Source organism: Corvus moneduloides, chromosome 10 (genome assembly GCF_009650955.1).
Source record: "Corvus moneduloides isolate bCorMon1 chromosome 10, bCorMon1.pri, whole genome shotgun sequence".
Lineage (NCBI taxonomy): Eukaryota > Metazoa > Chordata > Aves > Passeriformes > Corvidae > Corvus > Corvus moneduloides.
This window is the reverse complement of record NC_045485.1, coordinates 16592521-16611403: the sequence shown is the minus strand read 5'-3', so window position 1 is coordinate 16611403 and position 18883 is coordinate 16592521. Positions and strand designations below refer to the sequence as shown.

Below are 18883 nucleotides of genomic sequence, written 5' to 3'. Positions count from 1 at the left end.
GATACCTTCAGCTTCGAATGCAGCAGCTGACAGGGTTTCCATCAAGGCTGGGAGGCTGCCCAGAGGCCCATCCTGCTGGAGCTTTGCTTTTCTTGGTATCTGATCTGGAGGAATAAAACCTGGCTGGTTTGAATGTGCACTGATACTGTGGTGTGTCCTTTCAGCTGCAGCTCTGGTTTAGCTACAAGCCATGGAGCAGTCTCAGGGTTGGCTCTAGTCACCCAAAGGCTGAAGAGAAAGTGGCATCTCTGGTGAGAGTCTTTGTTCTGCTTGTTTTCTCCAGAGGTTCTTGTTTCTCTGTATGACTGCAGGTCACTGTCGTGTAAAAACTGCACTGTGGGGTTTAGAGAGGAACTTGAACCTTTTTTTGGCACTCAGCACCTTCTGTGTGGGTGTGAGGTTTCCAGCAGTCAGCCTTTTGTAAGCAGTCACCAAACTGAGTCAGGGCATGAAGTTGTACCAGAGGGGCATTGAAACCTCCCTTTTTGCATCCTGTGTCCCTTGTGTTTTGCTATGTTATCTCTTGGGATTAAGCTGGAGGAGAAGCCTGGGAGAGCTGACACTTTGCGTTATCTCTGCTCTCCGCTGCCTGCCTGCCTCTTTGGAGCTGCCCTGTGAGGTTATTCACCACAGCCTGAGGGCTGAGAAATGCTGGTGAAATACCTGCAATCCAGGGTACCATGGCTCCCGAAGGCCACCCTGAACCACAAAGTGGGCCTGCCGACTCTCTGCAGAGAAACTGCTGAACTGAACTAGGGGTTAGCTGTGCATTCATCAGAGAGCAGAAGTTTTGCATATCTGGGAAACCTAGTGTGTGTATTTACCAGAGAACAGAAATTTTGCTTGTCTGGGAAACTCAGTGTGTCCTTCTGAAAATTTTGTGTAGTGTAAAATTGGCTAAAATGCTGAAATAAAAGCTGAATTAATCAGATAAAACAACAGACTACAGTGATCACCATTGGAGATTGGTGTGGGGTAAGGAAGTGTACATGCAGTGCAAATCTCTTGAGATGCAAGCTCCATGCCCCAGCAGTTTTCTGAGTGGGTGGCTGTTTTGAGTTGCACATGAAAAAAGACTGTTTCTTTTTCCCCCTGCTTACACCAACTTAAATGAGTGGTGTTGGGTTTAAAGCTAGAGCTGCCATGACATTCCGTCTGCAAAAGAAACCAAAAAGCCTTCCAGAAAAGGAATATCTTGGGATCCATGGGACACAGCTGAAGGTGTGTCTTACAGCTACAGTGGTGCTCATGGGGCCTCTATGGGCCCGGGATTTTGACCTCTCCTGGTGAAGGCAACTCCTGCCCTGTGATGTGTGTGGTAGTTTGCCTTTGGGCAAAGTGAGGGTAAAGCACAGCTGTTGGAGTCAAGTGTTGTTTGTTTTGCTGTGGTCCATGGCTGGGAGGTAGTGGTTAAAACTGACTTTTAGGAAAACTTCTGCCTTCCTTTATTGTTGGTTGTTCCTTTTGCACAGTATTAGCTGAGTCAACTGAAGCTGTGTCAAGTGCTGGAGAGGATGAACTACACAAGCAGCTTTTGTTCTCACAGATGATTGAGATTATCTTCCATACGCACACCCGGTTACATCTCAGATGTTGTGAGTGAAGTGTTTGGCTGCCTGAGGTCTACTATTTGACTGTGGTGTCAAACCAGCCAAGCCATACCCTGGCAAGTATATCTACCTGGAAGTTTTTGTACTTGTCCACCTGGATGTTAACTGGTAGATTCACAATGCAATGGTTGAGCTCACTGGTGATCTTTTGGGTGTAGGCAGTCCTGGACAGGTAGATGGACATTGGGGCAATCAAGAAATTTCTACAGAGTTGAGTGTTCTGAGCCTGGCAGGTAATGACTTGCAGACATTAACACATATCGTCTTATCTATCTGCTCTCTGCTTTAAAGCGTTAATATATTGTGTATGTTGAGCCCTTGCAATAGAAAGCAGCAGCTGTGACAGCAATGTTGGCTGTAGGACTTGGGGGTATTGGACAGTTCTTGTGACTCAGGGTATTCTGTGTGGGGACCCAACTGGACATGGCTGAAAAGGGTGATTTTTTCAAAGCATGGGTGTCATTACTTCTTAAGGCTCAATGCCATTTTTAGGTACTTCTGAAAGTCTTGGCACAGAGTGGCTGGAAAGCTGCCCAGTGGAAAAGGACCTGGGGGTGCTGGTCGGCAGCTGGCTGAGTATGAGCCAGTGTGTGCCCAGGTGGCCAAGAAGGCCAGTGCCATCCTGGCCTGGATCAGCAGTAGTGTGGCCAGTGACTGTCACCCTGTACTGGGCACTGGTGTGGCCACATCTTGAATCCTGTGCTCAGTTCTGGGCCCCTCACTACAAGACAGACACTGAGGTGCTGGAGTGAGTCCAGAGAAGGGCAGTGGAGCTGGGGAAGGGTGTGGAGCATAAGTCCTATGAGGAGCTAGGGATGTTTAGCCTGGAGAAAAGGAGGCTCAAGTGAGACTTTATTGCTCTCTACAAGTCCCTGACAGGAGGCTACAGCCAGGTGGCCATTGGTCTCTTCTTCCAAGTACCAAGTGATGGGACAAGAGGAATTGGCCTAAGTTTTGTCAGGGGAGGTTTATATTGGATGTTACAAAAAACATCTTTAGCATAAGGATGACCAGTGGTTGGAAGAGGAAAGTATTTGGGTCACTGTTCTAGGAGGTATTAGAAAGATGTGTACATGGGATATGCTTTAGTGGTGGGCTTGGCAGTGCCAGGCCAGTGGTTGTACTTACGACTTAATGTTTTTCTCAACCTAAGTTATTCTGTGGTTCTGTGATTGAAATGCTCCAACTCAGCATTTTCTTCTGGAAGTCAAAGAGATGGTCTTTAACATTCTCGACCTATGGGTTGTATTTTAAGCTTTGGGAATAAGGAGAGTTGCTCTTATTTAGAAATATTGCAGATGAAACTAGGAAGGTTGGAATTATCCAGTGATGAAGAACATGGCAGCCTTCTGTATAAAAGCAGAAGGATAAATCTTAACAAATTTTGTGGCTGGGGCTTGCTCAAAGGATAACCTTTTTGAGGTGCCTTGTGCTATTTTTTCACTATCTTGAGTATCTCCAGCTTCCTGTTTACACTGCAAGCACATCACCTTCTGCTTTGAGGTGTTCAGCAGATGCTCTCTCAGCTTTAGGACTGGTCTGTGGTACAGTGTGCAGGCTTCTTTACAGAAGTGAGATTGCCAAACTAGTAGCCTTTGGAGAAGGCACTTTGTGAGTGTTGATGATTTCTATTCCAAGGCAGGTTAAAAAATACAATCAAGTTCTGGGGATTTGATTCCAAAATACATACAGTCTTCCTTTTTAAAGCATAGTTAGGCAGGTGAGAGCTTAATGTGGGAGAATGGTGCAGACAGAGCACAAAAATCTCATGGCTTTGACCTCAAGGCATTTTGCTTAGAGCAGAGAGGGTAACCTCCTTCTCAAATCCCAAGACGTTCTTAGCTTCCAGGCCAAGACTGCTAGTAAAAAAACCATGGTGGTTTGGTGATTTAGTTATTTACTTATTTATAATTATTATTATTTTGCATGTTTGCACCTTTGAGAATTAGGCTGAGACCCCTCAGTTTGCTTCCCCATGGAGTCACCCAGTCTCCTTGTGCTGCCTCATAGCTCCCAGCTATGTGTGATGCTCTGGTGCTGTGGCTGAGAAGCAGAAATTGTTCCCTTTCTCAGGCTGCCCAGACCTGCCCTCTGTCTGGGATCCACCTTCTCCTTGCATGATTTTCTGATGTCCTCGGCATGATGGGGCCTGGTGAGCAAGGTCCTAGAATGTCATCTGTATAACTGCAGCAGCCAGACATGTTCTAGCCAGCCTCTGTCAGCACCCACGTATGGTAGCAGGAGCTCAGGTATCTCCTGGTGCAATGGGAGAGGCAGGGCAGAAACGGGAATTGCTGAGGCTGAGCCATGTATCTCACAGAGCAGCTTTGCAGGGGCTGGGAAGGAAACATCCCAGTTGCCTGTTTTATCTGGAAGCTGCCCTCAGGGTATCCTCTCACCTTCAGCTGGATGGCTGCTTGGTCAGGTTGGCTTTGTTTCAAGGAAATAATTTTCGGATTTTGGAGCTCTACCTGGGTTGGAGTGGCCTGACCAGTCCCTGCTAGTAAGAGTATCTAAGAGATCCCAACTTGCTTTATAATCTGCAGGAATTTTCATAACTCAGCATCCTCCTGAGACTGCTGGCTTGTAAAAGGTTGCATTTGCTGATTGCCACTTAATTTATCAGCTCTGTATGCCCTAAAAAAATGATTTTTAGCTGATGATACTGCTTTTTCATGTTACTTGTGTCTTTCCTCTCCCTCCTGTCCTTCAGATTAGAATTCAAGAACTGCAGATGCTCTAAACTAAGCATGACTCACACCTAGTTTATTTTGTGAATTACCCAGCACACAATGCTGACAGGAAGATGCTGGGAGTGGAGGGGGTGGGGAGCAAGAGATGGTTTTTAAGACCCGAAAGGAAATGCTTGGAACACGCCTCTGTGGTCCCTGGGTCATTGAACTGGCCCATGTCCTGGACACGTTATATGGGCCACGTGGACCAAGGGGGCCCTTGGGACCTGCAGTGAATGTCAAAACATGATCTAAGACTTCAGGCAGAAGTGAGGGGGATGTTTTGCTGTGAACCTTGCTTGAAAAGCCAGTGGGGGCTGACCTTGTGAGACAGTGCATATTCCACACCACCCATTCCTGGGTGTTACCTACCTCTGTCACACATCTGAGTATCACTAACAACATCTAAGGCTGCCTTTGCTCCTCTGTTGTGGTTACATCAGTGTGTTTGAAGCAGTTTGAGGTGTTAGAAATGCTGACCTGTGGAGCTGAGGTAATGCTGGAGAAAGTTAGTGAGATGGGTGGCAGAATATAAAATGGAAGAGGTTATTTAATGAAATTTTGCTGAGCTGTTGTACCTCGGGACTTTCTTATCTCAGTCATAAAGCAGCCATGCTTCCAAGAGCCTCAGGTGCACCAATGCACAGAAAGGCATATTTCCAGTGAGAACTACCAGAGGAGAAGACCTGTGCTTGGAGATTACAGAAAGGCTCTTGAGGATTCCTCAAAACAAGTGAGCTCCCTCTTCCATGAATGAATTTTGGATCCCACCACTGTTAAAGATGATGCTCCTGCCCTCATCCGCCCCAGCTGGCGCCTCTGCTGGCTATAGAAGCCACTGGGATTCCTGGGCAGGCACTTATTTTATTGACAGCTGTGCCAGAGTGTATTCCAAGTCTGCTCCCTGCTGTGCCAAGGCAGATTGGCTTAATAAGACTATGGTAAACCTGTCGTGACTGTTTCATGATTCACTGGATTTGCCAATTGTAGCTGCTCTGATTGTACCCCTGCTGCTTGTTTGACTGCCTGGTGGCTCCCAGCCAGGACCCAGGGATGGGAAGTCAAGTTAATTTGCAACAGTGAAGGTAATGTTAATCTTACCTTTCATTTTTTAGGTATACAGTTAGGGAGCAAGGAAATGGATTTCTTTCCCCTTAAATGTGAAGCCTCTCAGAGAGTAGAAATTGAGTCTGTTGTCGTTGAGGCCATCCTATTTCTCAGCACAAACCCAGAGTATATAATACCTAGTAATGATTGTGCTGTACCCTGCTGAGACTGGGCAGGGAAGGAGAAGTAGTGCTGATGAAACTTCATTTCAGACCATGTCTGGCTGGTCCACATCTCCAGTTATTTCATGGTTGCCTCATTGTTGGGTGTGAGTCTTCAAGGATTGGTTTCCTTGGCCTCACTTGCAGCTGCTGTCATGCTTGGCTCGGTGCCGTGGGTATTGGGTCTAGTTGTGAAGGAATGCTCTGCACTGCCTTCAGCCCCAAATCTGCTAGGAAGGTGCAGGTGTCCCCATCCTTTGCCACCTGGCTGTCTGACAGTGCTTCATTGTGTTCGTAATGGGATGTTCTCATCTTCCTTAGCACGTTGTTCTCAGGCTGATGGGACTTGAGAATAATGTGCTCAGATGAGTTGGAGGCAGCTAGCCCAGCCAAGTTTCTGACAGTGACGAAAGGTCTTCTTGTGCTGCCTGCCCTGCCAGCAGCCACAGCAGCACAAAGAGAGGGCTGTGTGCTTGAGCTGTCTGTTTGGGTTTGTAACTGGAGTGTGTGTGCAGCCAAATGGCTTCTTCAGCAATGCTCAAATAATTCCAAATGTGTGAACAAACCCAAGGCTTGCTGCTGCCCTACCAGTCTGCTCCAGTCATGCTGTGTTCTCTGTGAGATGGGAGCACCAGGGAACCCAGACACTGAGGAGCTTCCAGTGTGCGTATCACTGGTAACTGTCCAGCTTCCCTCTCTCTGTACCTGGATCTTGGTGAGTTAATATCTGGTTTAAGACCCAGCCCCTTTTTTCATGTCTAAGCCCTGCAACCTGGTGGCTCATGGCAGTGTCCCCACTTGCTTTGTCACTGATGTGTGGAGGTGGCACAGGCAGCGGCAGGGCACAGCGTCAGGTCGGGGTGCTGTGTGGCCATGTTAGGGTTGGCACTGGACCTAGGTGGCTTTGGGTCAGGAGCTGGGAATTGCGCCGAGGAAGGTGGTACCCTCGCCTATATGTGCTTCCTGGACCAGGCACTGAGCTTCAAAACAACCTAAACAGGAACCTTTGTCCCTGCTTTATGTCTGTGATGTCCAGCAGCTTTCAGCTGTAGCCTGTAAGAACTGAGAATCTGAGGAGTTTGGTTTGCTTGTTTGTTTGTAGACCCATGGACTACTTCAGCACTTCTCTGGAAGAGCAGCTAGAAGAAGCAGGCCTGTCTATGCAACACAAGTGTATGTGGACTTTGCCTTTTTGAGTCCATGCTTTCTTTACAAAGTCTTCAGTGGCCCTTCAATCCAAAAGGATTAAACAATCATTGCTGCATTGTAGGAATAAAGCTCAGTGATAGAGATGAGACTTTCCTGGGGTTGGTGCAAGACTGTCAAAAGACAAGGAGCAGTGTCCTGCCATGCCCTCCTACTTTCTTGCCCATGTGCCAAGCGTGTTTCTGTAACATGTATTTTTCCAAACAGAGGAGTGTGTCTGGGTGTGGGTAGAATGGAGTAAAAAAAACAAAGCTGAAGTCCTCCTGTGCACGTGTGCCTCTCTGGGGAGGATGGAGCAAAGGTCTGCCAGCACCATCAGCACCATGACTGACTGACAAGATAGTGCTCTTGAATACCACAGGGATCAGAGCAGTGTATGAGCCTGTGCAGAATCGGTTTGGGAAGGGCTTGGATTTACTTGTATAAGCATTTCTTGTAGCAGTGGTCTTTATGCAGAAAAACTGTGTAGCTCTGAAACGTTCATCCTTGCTCCTGTGCTGCCTGCCTTGTCTTGCTAGTACAGCTGTTCAGGCAGCTGTGCTGTGGACTTGTTCAGAGACCTACTGCAGTTAAAAATAACACTTTCCTCCCATTCTCTTTTTTTTTTTTTTTTAAACAGTCAAGAGCAAGTGTTGCTTCTTGAATACGTGGCAGTAATAACTGCCCTAGATTTGGGCAGACTGGCTCTGTGCTGAGGTATCTTTGATTAGCTCTTAACTCATGGTAGAGTTCAAACCTGTGAGTTGGATGTGCCCTTCCAGCAGGCCAGCTGATACTTCTTGTGAATAGAAGATGGTTGTTCCACAATCGTTCTAGGAAACTGAAGCAGTATTAAGGATCGCAGAATTAGTCTCTGTGGGCAAGATTCCCTTGCCCTATCCTGTAAAAAGCATGTGTTGGTGACCACCAAGCACCCTGGGTTTGTCACCTGTGAATAGCACTGCTGGCTGTGACTCAGCTGTGGCTTTTCAAGATCTGTGGCTCAAGGCAACGTTTCTTTCTTTGTACAGAAATGGCCACTGGAAGCGGTTCAATGCTATTTAGTTTCATATTATCTTTCCTTTTTTAAAAGAAGTTGCAATGAAAAAAAGTAACAACAAAACCCTAATTACACCATCCAGATCTGTACATGCTTAAAGTGAGCCACTATGGGATCGTATAACTGCGACCTTTGTCCTCATCTCCACCGTGCTGTGTGTCACTGTCCTTCCCTGAAGTGTTGCTCTGGCTGTTAGGAGCTTTTGTCATCTTAAAACACCCTTCAATGCAGAAAGACTCAACCAGAAATTCCACTGAATGTGGTAAAGCATTATCTGATCTCTTAGTACAGACAACTAGAAACTCTTCCAGATATTTTGTGAGGATACCTGGGTGTGGAGTAATGTCTTGATGCTTCTCTCGTGGAGCATGTGCATCTGTGAGGAAAGGGAGGGCTTGTGGGATCGCGGCTCAGGAAAAGGCAGTTCCTTTCTCATTTCCTTTGTGGTGATGGAAATGTTTTATCTTTTCTGACTCTGAACCCTTTCACAAACAGAATCCTCGTAAATTCCCCTTGTACTTTTGATGCATTCTGGGGGTTTTGGAGTTATTTCCAGTTTATCTTTTAGGCTGCCTGTGCATTGCTAAAGAGAATCCTTGGTCTTCCCCAGAGGTCTTGCCAGTGGAGCACAGCAGGAGGGATTTGTACTTCCCTCTGCGGCTTCAGGAGCACCTTGTAGTTCTCTGCTTTGTGACGTGTGTTTCAAGTGGGAGATGTTCCCCTCTATGGGTCCCTTTAGCTTCTTAACTTGTCACATTGAGGGAAAAATGAGTGACAGACCTCTCTAGTGTAAATTTTTTGTTGCCGCTGCCTTAAACTCCCCTTGAAGCAGGCAGAACCCCAGGTCTGGCAGATGTGTGAAAAGGGGCTCCATCTGCAGTCTGGGGGCACAGGTTACTGTCTTTGGTTTACAGAGATGCTGATGTGAACCTGCAAGCAAAAGGCTGAGCCTGATGCTGTGTCCCTGTCCCAGTATGTATGTGGCTTGGGTTTTGTTTCCCTACTGCCTATCATAACAAATTAAAAATACACACTGGTGTTTTTCTTCAGTGTAGGTAGAGCATTCCTTTGAAAGTTCAAGTGGGAAAGTGATAGGCATTGGCAAAAATCTGCTGCTTTCAAACTGATGCCAAAGGGGTTCGTCGGTTTCCCCTTTCACTCTTCTCAAGGTCATTTTCAGCATCTTTTGAAGAAGCTGTACTTATCCCTGCCTGTAGTGCTATGGTTGATCCCATATCTGGGTTGTAGGTGCAAATCCAGCATCTGTACTTCAAACAGTCCGTGAAGCTTACAAGAAACAACTGAAAATGATGCCTGAGCTGGTAGAAATACCTTGCGGTGAGAGCCATGGAGCTCAGTCTGCTCAGCTCTGGAGAGGTGCCAGTGTGCACGTACCCTTTGTGCCATGAAAATACTATTCTCAGACTCTTTAACCCGGCACAGAAAGTCACAGTAAACAAAAATGCTTGCCCTTGGTTTTAGCTGAGTGCAGTCAGTGTGGGCATTGGTATGAATATATATTCTATTTGAATGGAATGCAGAGGTTTGTACAGAAGGTCTGATCCAGTGGTAGCATGGGCAGTTCTGTTCTTGAAGTGGAGGTCCAGGAGAGAGTGGAGAAGGCATTTTATGCCAACAAGGACAAAGAAAGAAACACACACAAGAATACACATGATGGCAGGAGTGGGGAAAAACACAAGTCCAGACCTTGGCTGGTAGACAGTGTGTCAAAAGTCCATGTATCTGTATGCTCCCCTGACTCCCATAGCTCTTGTGATGCTTTTTTGTTTGATTTTGGTTTTTTCTGATGCTAATTCTCTTTACTTTGTTTCCCTGTTCAGTATGTCGAGACTTCGCTATTCTGGAAGATCATACCTTGGCCCATAATTTGCAGGAACAAGAGAGTAAGTAGCAATGATCTTTAGTGCAAACTGAAGCAAGCTTGTCCCAACAGATATCTGCCTTTATTTGATTTTGCTAAGAAAAATGCTTCCTGCTTTTATTTAATTTTTTTGTTTTAATGTAATACAGTTTATTATTGCTGTCTTCACTGTCTTGTAACACTACACTTTGCTCTGCTCCAGCTCACGTTGTACCCTAGAGATAGTTGCATTTCATATTTCAATTTTGTGCTCTCCTTAAGAGTTGAGTTTGTTTATGCCATTTATGATATAATTGCATGTAGGAATGCACTTGGGTTTTGTTGCTGTGCAAGGTTTTTAGAAATGACTAGCAATTTTGGAAGCTTCAAGTTTTATAGTCTGACCTGAAGTACAACCAGAAGAGGTCTGTTTGTTTACTTGTTTCAGAATTGCCAGTGTCTGCCTTTTGAAAGAAGCCTTCATTTTCAGACATTTTGAGGTAGGGCAGCTGTACACTAGAAGGGCTTATAAAGGAGAAAAAAGGTACAGCCAGGATCTTCAAAGTGACTGGTGCTTTTTTTCTTTTCTTTTTTTTTTTTAATTTTTTTTTAATGTGCTTATCTATTACTTTGGGTATGTTTACATTGCAGCTTCAGGTGTGGTGGCCTCTCTAATCAGCTTCTCACCGATTTGGTGTCTGCCAGTACCAGGTGCTTAATGCCATGCCAGCTGCTCCACCAAGGGTGCAGCTGCTTGTGCCCTTGGTGCTGGAACCTGAGACCACTGAGTTAAAGATGGCTCTGGGCTGTAGCTCACCTAGCCATTTTTTCTGACAGGCAGTATCCATGTATGGTAAAGGACTCACTGGAGCACTAAGTTGCTCTGTTGCTAAATGTAAAGGTAGTGAGATTTTTGGAACTGATTCTGCTGAGAGTGAGAGGAGTTTTGTTCTGTAGAGGTTCTTGAGAACAAATAAGGGAAGTATCCATAAGGAGTGGTTTAGGTTTAGTTCATCCTCACTGGCCTCTGGTGGTCTCTCCCAGACCCACTTTATTCATCTAGGGTAATTTTCCATGGTCAGCAAATGAAATTCAAAGCCTAAAATTTAGGCTCTGTACCCTATAAACCTGGATGTGTTAAGATATGCAGAACTTGTTTTGGTAACAGACACGTATACAGCCCCCTCAGTGCTGAAAAGAGGCAATCTCAAGCTGCTAGCATAATTTCAGTTCAGGACTTTCCCACCTTTAGATAGATTGCTTGGTGTTTCCCTGCCAAGATCTGTCTTCCTTTCTGGGCTGGAATCTCCCTCCCACTTGGTTTGTCTTTTTCACACAGTGAAGTTCTGCAGCCTGATTTGAGGGTTCTTGTCTGTGTTTATTTCCAGTTGAGCATCACTTGGCCACAAACGTTCAGCGTAATCGTCTGGTGCAACATGACTTGCAGATGGCCAAGCAACTGCAGGAAGAGGAGGATAAGAAAGCCCGTGCTCAAATCCAGAAACACCAAAAAGACTTGTGAGTTTGTGCTGGAGCTCTTGGAATGGGAGTGCTAGTCCCATTAGGTCAGAGCTGCTTTAAGTTGACAGTGTGTGGGGTTCATCAGCCTTTTGCTTTTATTTCTTTTTTATTTTGGCTGTCCATTGCTGAAAAAGTATTGACACCAGGCTCTGGCACAGAGGAATGAGAACAAGGTGGGAGCAGGTGACTCTGGAGCCCATCTTGCCTTTAGATACTGTTGCCTGTCCATGAGAAGGAGCCTTCCCATTGTACTGCTTGTTGTCAAAATGGAGTGATTTGGCCACTTGTGTTGACCTTGTCCCTGGCTGAAGTTTGAGGGCGAAGGAACTGTGCCACAGAAATACCCAGTGCTACAGGGGATTCTCTCTCGTGTGGAAATTGCAGATAGTGGTGTGTTTGCCCTGTGCCTAAAGAATGCTTTTGAGGAGCTGGGTGTGATGCTTTTTGGTGTTCTGCTGCGCTGACCACTGAAAGCCTCTGCTTGTGCTTGCAGCTATTCAGTGTGAAATGACCTGGGAAGGGGAATTGCTGCCCCAGGGTGGCTTAATGGGGATGGGTGTTGGGGGACAGGCCTTCTCTCGCAGTCACTGACTTCTGCAGCAACTGGGAGGGTTTTTAATGAGTGATCCAGTTTGCTCTGCAAGTTTGCTCAGTCCCCACACACCACATCTTAACCCTGTGGTCTGTGGTTTGGCTCTCTGTGTGCCACGGCTCTCAGCTGTGGAGCTGGTGTAGAAGTGAAACATGGCAGCACAGGGCAAAACAAACTGTGCTTTCCAATCCAGAGTGGACTTGCAGAGCATGAGATGTAGCAGGTGGTTTGTATGACAGGGCTCAGCCAGCTCCCACTCGTGAGAGGTGGTGGCTGGATGGGGGTCCCTGCAAATACAGGGTCTGCAAAGCAGGATGCATCTCCCAGCAGCTGTGCTACCTCCTGGCTTTTGTTGGGCTCTGGGATGCCACCCACCAGGTGCAGTTGTGGTGGATCACAGAGCCTGGGTGGCTCATCTGACAGCGATGGAGCAGAAGAGCTCTGTGTTGCAGATGTGGGAGATACAGGACTGGCTTCAAAGCAGCGGCTCATGAAAGCTTTGAAGCTGTGACAGATCAGCCACTCTTTTCAATGTTCCCAGCACACTGGGACAGACCTTATGTACATATGTATCTCTCAAGTCTCTGCTTTTTTTCAATAGTATTGTCTTTATTACCAATTAGAGATGGGAGTGGGTAAATGACAACATAAAAATTGATTTTGTATGGCATACATGATTTCTCTTTGTTACTTGCTGGGAGCTGCAAACAATTTTCTTGTAGGACTCTGTAAAATGGGATTTACGAACTTTGTGAGCCAAAGCACAGGCAGAACTGCTGATGTAAAACGTTGTGTCAGCAGCAGTTTGGCTTCTGAGAGCAGGAGCTCTTCTGCAAGAATAGTAAAAAGAAGTTGGAGGCATCCTTTTGTAATTGGATCGTTTTCTTCCATAATTCTTTGTGTATTCCCATTGTCTCTTCCTTGTCCAAGAGTAGCATGTTCTGGCAACAAAATAATCCCTGCTGTTGTTGCTTTCTGTGTCATCTAGGACAATTTGACACTGCAAGGTGATGGGAGGAGTAAAAGGGCAGAACTAAGGGGTCTTGAGAAACAGGAAACATAAAAAAGCTCTTCAAATTTATTGGCTTTTTTCTCTCTTTCAAATCCTAAATTCTCTCAGAAAGACTTTGTGAAGATAAATGAGAGAATAGAAACATTTCTTTTTAAGAATTCAGGGAAGCATCAAACCTTATTTTCATGCTTCTTTAAAGCATCTCTTGCATCTAGCTGAGAAGCCTGCACACTGCTAACCATAGTAGCAAGATTACTAAAATAAAATAGTGTGAAAATATGTTCTTTCCCTGTTTTGCTCCCAGTGTTGTGATGGTTCTATTGCACTGATGTGAACAGTTCCTTTGAATAGTTCATTTAAACATTCCCTTTTTTTTCCTCATCTGGCAACAACTAGTAGCTACAGTCACTGTGAATGGGAGGGAGCTTTCTGATCACACAGACTTTTGGTTTTTTTCTCTTTTTTTATAAACTGATGTAGAGTTTTCCCAACACTCTTAACACTCCTCCTGGCTGCCCAGGAGTGACGGACGTGAGTGGAATGTTTAGGAATGGTGATGTTTATGTTGCTCTGACTGATTTCTGGGATCTGATGGGCACTTGAACTCACACTAAAGAAACTGAAGGACAAGGAAGAGCTGTCAAAGCTCTTGAACCTATTTTCTTATGCTCACACAAGTTAATACATTAGTTTGTGTTGACTAACTAATCAAGTCTCAGTATTTAATTACTGCTGGGCAATAAACCAAATCTAATCCTCTGTGGCTGTTCAGTTCTTAGGAATTGATGTGGTGTATTCCAAGATGTGTCATAAGAAAGAAGAAAATGCTTCTGCTTTCGCATTGCTTCTGGTGTTCCTTGCTGCTAAAGGAGAGGCAATGACCTTGTTGCCTTAGCTGTGAAAGATGATTAGTTGTTTTTCTGTCCTGTTTGTCTGCAATAGGATGTATTTTAAGCATTTAGCAAGTCAGTTTGTGCTGATGAACTTGGCACCTTAGCTCTGCTCACAGTGCCAGAGGAACTGGAGACGTGCAATGCCTTGATGCGTCTGACCTTTCTGACTTGTTTTCTACCTGGTTTCATGTCCTCAGAGCCTGGCGTTGTGAAGGATCCACTACCAGGCTCACTGACAGCCTGCTCCCTAGGATTGGCTTATTCAGCTATTGTTTTGCTGGGAGCTGTGGTTCTCTGCTGGTGCCAGGTTTGCCAAGGCCCTTTTAAAAAGCAGGTTCAAGAACTAGATGTGCTGCTGTGTGAACTCCTGTGGCTTTGAACAGATCTCTCCCCAGCATCAAATGAAACACACACCAGCACATGCAAAAATTGCCAGGTTTTATTACCTGGATGAAAGAATCTGATGTCATAAGATGTTTGACCTATTGATAACTCCAGCCTGATTGCAGGTCTGCTTCCAAGGAGCCGTTGACAGAAATAATCTTCTTTTCCTTCCTGCTGTGTGTGCCTTTTTGTCACCTGTGACAAATGAGTTGTTTCTTGGTGACATTTGTCCTGTAAACCCTCTTGTTGCAATGTCCTTCTTTTCCACCCTTACGACCTTTTCTGCTTCTCTCACTCTTCTTCACTTTCTGTAAAGGAAGGCTCCGTTGTGCCACTGGCTGCTCCAGCCATGCCACATTTCTTGGTTTTGCAACAAAAAGTGCTTGTCTGCAATTAAAAGTGTTTTAACTTCCCCTTCTCATGTCCTAGAGTCTCTCCCAGTCCTTTGCCTCCAGATTCACTACGTCATTTATGCCCAGATTCTTGCTCAAACCTAGAACTAGTTGCTCCAGCCCACACAGCACAGCTTTAGTTACTTGCTTTTTTTCCATAACATGCTCTTGGTACTCTTCTCATCACCTACCTGATCATCATCAGTGTATTCTTCAAAAGACTGTATTCTAATAAAGCAGGCTCTGCTTGTTGCTGCTCCCAGCTGTACTCCTCCTATGCTTTGCCTTTCAGTAGTTGCAATTGCAGGGATTGACTTTTCTGACCTGTTCAGAGCTGCTCTTTAGCTCAATCTCAACAGTGCTGAAAGAGAGAGCTTTTAGTCTTTCTTCTCAAATTCCGCAACCTTTTCTGAATTGCCCTGAGTAATCCTCAGCCATTGTTCCAGCCTGTTTGCTGGACATTGGAGCGTGCTGCTGAGTGTGGCACTGTTCTTGCAGATGCTTTCCAGCCTTTTTGGTCTGTCTGCACAGCCAAACCTCTCGTGTCTCAATTGCTCCGATCTCTCCCTGTCCCCAGTTAATGCAATCTTGTGGCACTGTGGCAGTGGCTCCTTCCCTCTTGCTTTGATACATGTTGCTCCCTTGCCTCTTGGCACTGGTCCTGCTTTTGTGTCTTGTTCCAGCTCAGTGGCATTTCTCATTCATTACTGAGCTGCCACCTCCAGCCTCCACTTGCCCTATGTATCATATTCCTGCACTTTCTTCTCCTTGGCGTACACGTGAAAACCACTTCTCAGAAGTGCCTGCATTAACCATACCCCCCTGAACCCCTCCTTTGATACCACATGTACAAAAACTCAGCAGAATTAGATTGTTTGCAGACGCCTGAGCACTACCTTGGCCTGCCCTATTTTGTGGTACTTATGCCGTTTCTTAGCAATCTTCCCATGAATCTCTTTTACTTTGTACTCTGTGGATGTTTTGGGGAAGTATTTTCTAAATTTGGCCACCCGTAAGTACAGGGAGTTCTGGTCCCTGGTGAGGATTCATAGCTCTGCACTAACACTGAGCAATAATTCTTTTGTGTAAATCGGGTGGATTTTTTTTTTAGCTCTTTTGTCCCTTTCTCCAGGCTGACTGATGCCTGTGACTTCAGCTGCCTATAATCCCTGTCTCCTTGCCTTCTAGGGAACGACAGGACTGCGAGATTGCTCAGGAAATCCAAGTGAAGCTCGCGTTTGAAGCGGAGGAGCGCCGCAGGCAAGAGGAAAAAGACGAGGTAACCTTTAAAGCTGCAGGGATGGCAGGGCTATTTGTAGCAGCCCTTTCAGGGCAGACATTTCTTGGCCAGTAGCCATAGGAATTGGCTTGCATGGTGGCAGTCCTTGTCCTGACAGACCTCTGTATGCACAGAGATTTTGGGGAGTCCTGTTACAGGAATAAGATACAGTCATAGTCCTCACATTCAAGGGTCATAAGAGTTGTTGATGCCAGTGGCCTTGCTAATGAAGAAGGCAAGTAATAGGTAAGTCTTGCTGAGGTGTTTATTGCCCTGGTATAGGAAGTTGTAATTGTTTATACACTCAGACCTGCTGGCTTTCTCAAATGCAAGAAGACAGGTTCTGCTCTTGGGAGAATCCTGGGCTGTCATTTCTTGGTCTTTGATGCAAAGGTTTCAGCAAGACTTGCAGCCCAGCCATCTGTTTCTGGTTTCTCTGTTTTTCAATTTAGTCTTTCACAGCCTGAACACTGTTACAGTTTCTTGCTAGCAGATTCCTTTTGTGACTTCAGAATGTTGCTCTACTGCTGTTGCTTGAGAGTGGGTGGTGTGGTTTGTTCATAGTGTACAAAGGATTTGGCTTGTTGGTCACCTTGGTGGGTCAGCCTGTCACATTGAGTTTTCAAGGAACCCACAGAGTAGAGGAACACCTGTGTGAGCCTGGAGTGTGTCCCAATTTCAGATGGTATCCTGAGAAGCCTGAGTTGTCTCAAGATTTTCAAGAGGCACCTTGGTGCAATGGTGGCATTTTCTGTATAGGAAGAGCTTGAACACAAGGGTGTATTTCCTGGAAGAGCCAGAAATAAGAATCTGCCCTTACCTGACAGATCCATCAGGTTTTTTTGCAAGACTTCATTTTCTTCTTCTACCATTAATTCCAAGAAAGTACTGAAAGGCTGCCCAGACAGATGGGAAGGGCTTGTCTTCCAAGAAGAGCTTGTGGTAACAGGGTGGGAGGAACACTTTGGCTACAGGATTTGTGTTAAAGAGGTAACAATCTGTCTTATTTTTATCAGGAAGGTGAAGGAGATGCAGAACTAATGTTGACTTGGGGAATTGTGCCTTTCCTTCCTGCTTTACATAGAGAACTGCAGGGATATCCTTGGTCTGACAACAGGTTCTTGCAGCTTGTCAAACCAGCCTGCTGACCATCCTGTGCAATTGGGAGCAGGCTTCAGCTGACTGTGGCTTAAAGCAAGGAGAAATCATAAATATTCTTTTTCTTCCTGCTGGTACGTGGGAAGTTCCCAAGTGTGGCTGAAATGTAGCTGAGGACTGAGGCATATCCTTTCTGGAGTGCAGGGTTTTTAAATGAAGCACTAAGCCTGTCTGCCCTGCCTGCTTATGAATCCTGTTTGTAAGAAGTGGTTTGTGTGGATTTGCAGGTCCCGAGCTGTCTCAGTCCTGGAGATAATGTGCTTAACTCATATATTTATAGACTTTAGTGTACTTGCTAGAAAGGTTAACCTTGTCAGGGGAAGGAGTTTGTGGAGGGTTTTTTGGTTTTGTTTTGTTGTTGTTTTGATTTGGGGTGCTTTTGTTTTTTTTTTTTTTCTTTTTTGGAAAGAGGCTGTGGCATCCCCAGATTTTCCACAAAGCTGGTTTCAGAGCAGATCTTACCTGAATCCTGAAATAATAATTTGTATTTGAGTAGTCATCCAGTGTCCTCCAGTGCTGGCTCGGCTCTGAGGGGTGTTGACTCTTAGTTTGCATTTCAGCCATGCCTTTCCTGCCTGCAATGTCCGCTTTACATGCATGGCTCTGTAAAGGTCCTGAGGATTAGGAAGGCTTAAATGAATAGCATCCAAAGGGGCAGCATGCCCTCCTGGTATCTCCCAGCTTTGCTTCCTAGCTCCAGACTGGCTCCACTGACTCACAAGCTGCTGGGCCTCAGAGGAGCAAACCCCAGGGAGCTGTTTGTGGTTCCTAGGCCTTGTTGATCCATTAGTCATCTCGAAGGAAAACCAATTAGGAAAATGGAGTGCTCTTCTCTTTGGCATATCTAGCAAAACTGTGACAGAAGACAAACGGCTGCAGTCCCCACTGTGCTCCTGCCTTGTGCCTAGTTTGCTCTTCCTAATGTCCTTTCGATTTTCTTTTCCTTCAAGTCTCTGTCTGTCAAACTGATGCATTTCCCTGCCTGGCATCCTGTAGTCCCTGAAAATTACAGCCAGTGTGAAGTGAGTTCATGATTTGCTCTGGGAACTCCTTCCAGTCAGAACTGCGTCTAGCCGGACAGTCTTTGCCTCTGCGTTTTTCTTCCCCTGGCAGAGTTCAGGGGGGAGATCCAGCCCACTCCTGTGAGTGGGTGTGCACTTCTGTGACTTCCAAATCCTTGTTGATAGCCTGAGGTTGCACACGCAGTCCCTTTTGCCCTGCTTTGGCCATTAGGGCTTAGCAGCCTTGTGTGCAGGAGAAGCAGGAAGTTGTGAGTTTGCTATGGGGTTGGAATCTCAGCACTGGGCCTGGGTGAGGTTGAATGCTGGTTGCTGACATGGTCCCCTGTGTCATCCATTAATTTGAAAGCCTCATCTGGCCCAGGGGTTGAATTTGAGTAACTGTTGTTGCTGTGTCTGAAAAATTAAACTTTTTTTTTAATAAGGATTTTAATAATTGAATAAAGATTTGAATAAAAGAATCTGGAGATACTTTTTAGTGGTGATTTAATGTCTGTTTTCTTCCATCTCTGCAGGATATTGCCCGTCTCCTACAACAGAAAGAACTGCAGGAAGAAAAAAAGCGCAAGAAGCACTACCCAGAGTCCCAGGGACACACAGGCTATGAAGAGAGCTATTATGCAGAAAATGGAGGTATGTTTCTGCAAGATAAAAGGCCAAGATCATGGCAGTATAGGTGAACCTGGTGGTCTGATAACTGTTTAGGAAACTCCCTTTATCCTACAGTTCTGCATTTAGCACTGTAATGTTACATCAGTTTCCAGGGTCAGAATCAGATTACTTTATAATCAGGAGTATTTAGTTAAAAAACAAAAAAAGCAGAAAAGACAATTTAATAATTTTTATTGTCCTTGAATGTGGCCTAAAGGACAGGGATAGGGAATGTGGTGTGTGTATGTGCAAGTACAGCCACACAT

At 45.6% G+C, this 18883-nt stretch overlaps 1 protein-coding gene across 2 annotated transcripts in view; it reads left to right on the top strand.

The window, feature by feature from the left end:
• CCDC50 (coiled-coil domain containing 50) overlaps positions 1-18883 on the top strand; it is a 43315-nt gene that overhangs the window by 8230 nt on the left and 16202 nt on the right. For both annotated transcript variants that reach the window (XM_032119038.1, XM_032119039.1), the window contains exons 2-5: positions 9697-9759; positions 11105-11234; positions 15699-15789; positions 18482-18599. In XM_032119038.1, coding sequence (XP_031974929.1) covers positions 9697-9759; positions 11105-11234; positions 15699-15789; positions 18482-18599 — 402 coding nt within the window. The remainder of the gene's footprint in view (positions 1-9696; positions 9760-11104; positions 11235-15698; positions 15790-18481; positions 18600-18883) is intronic.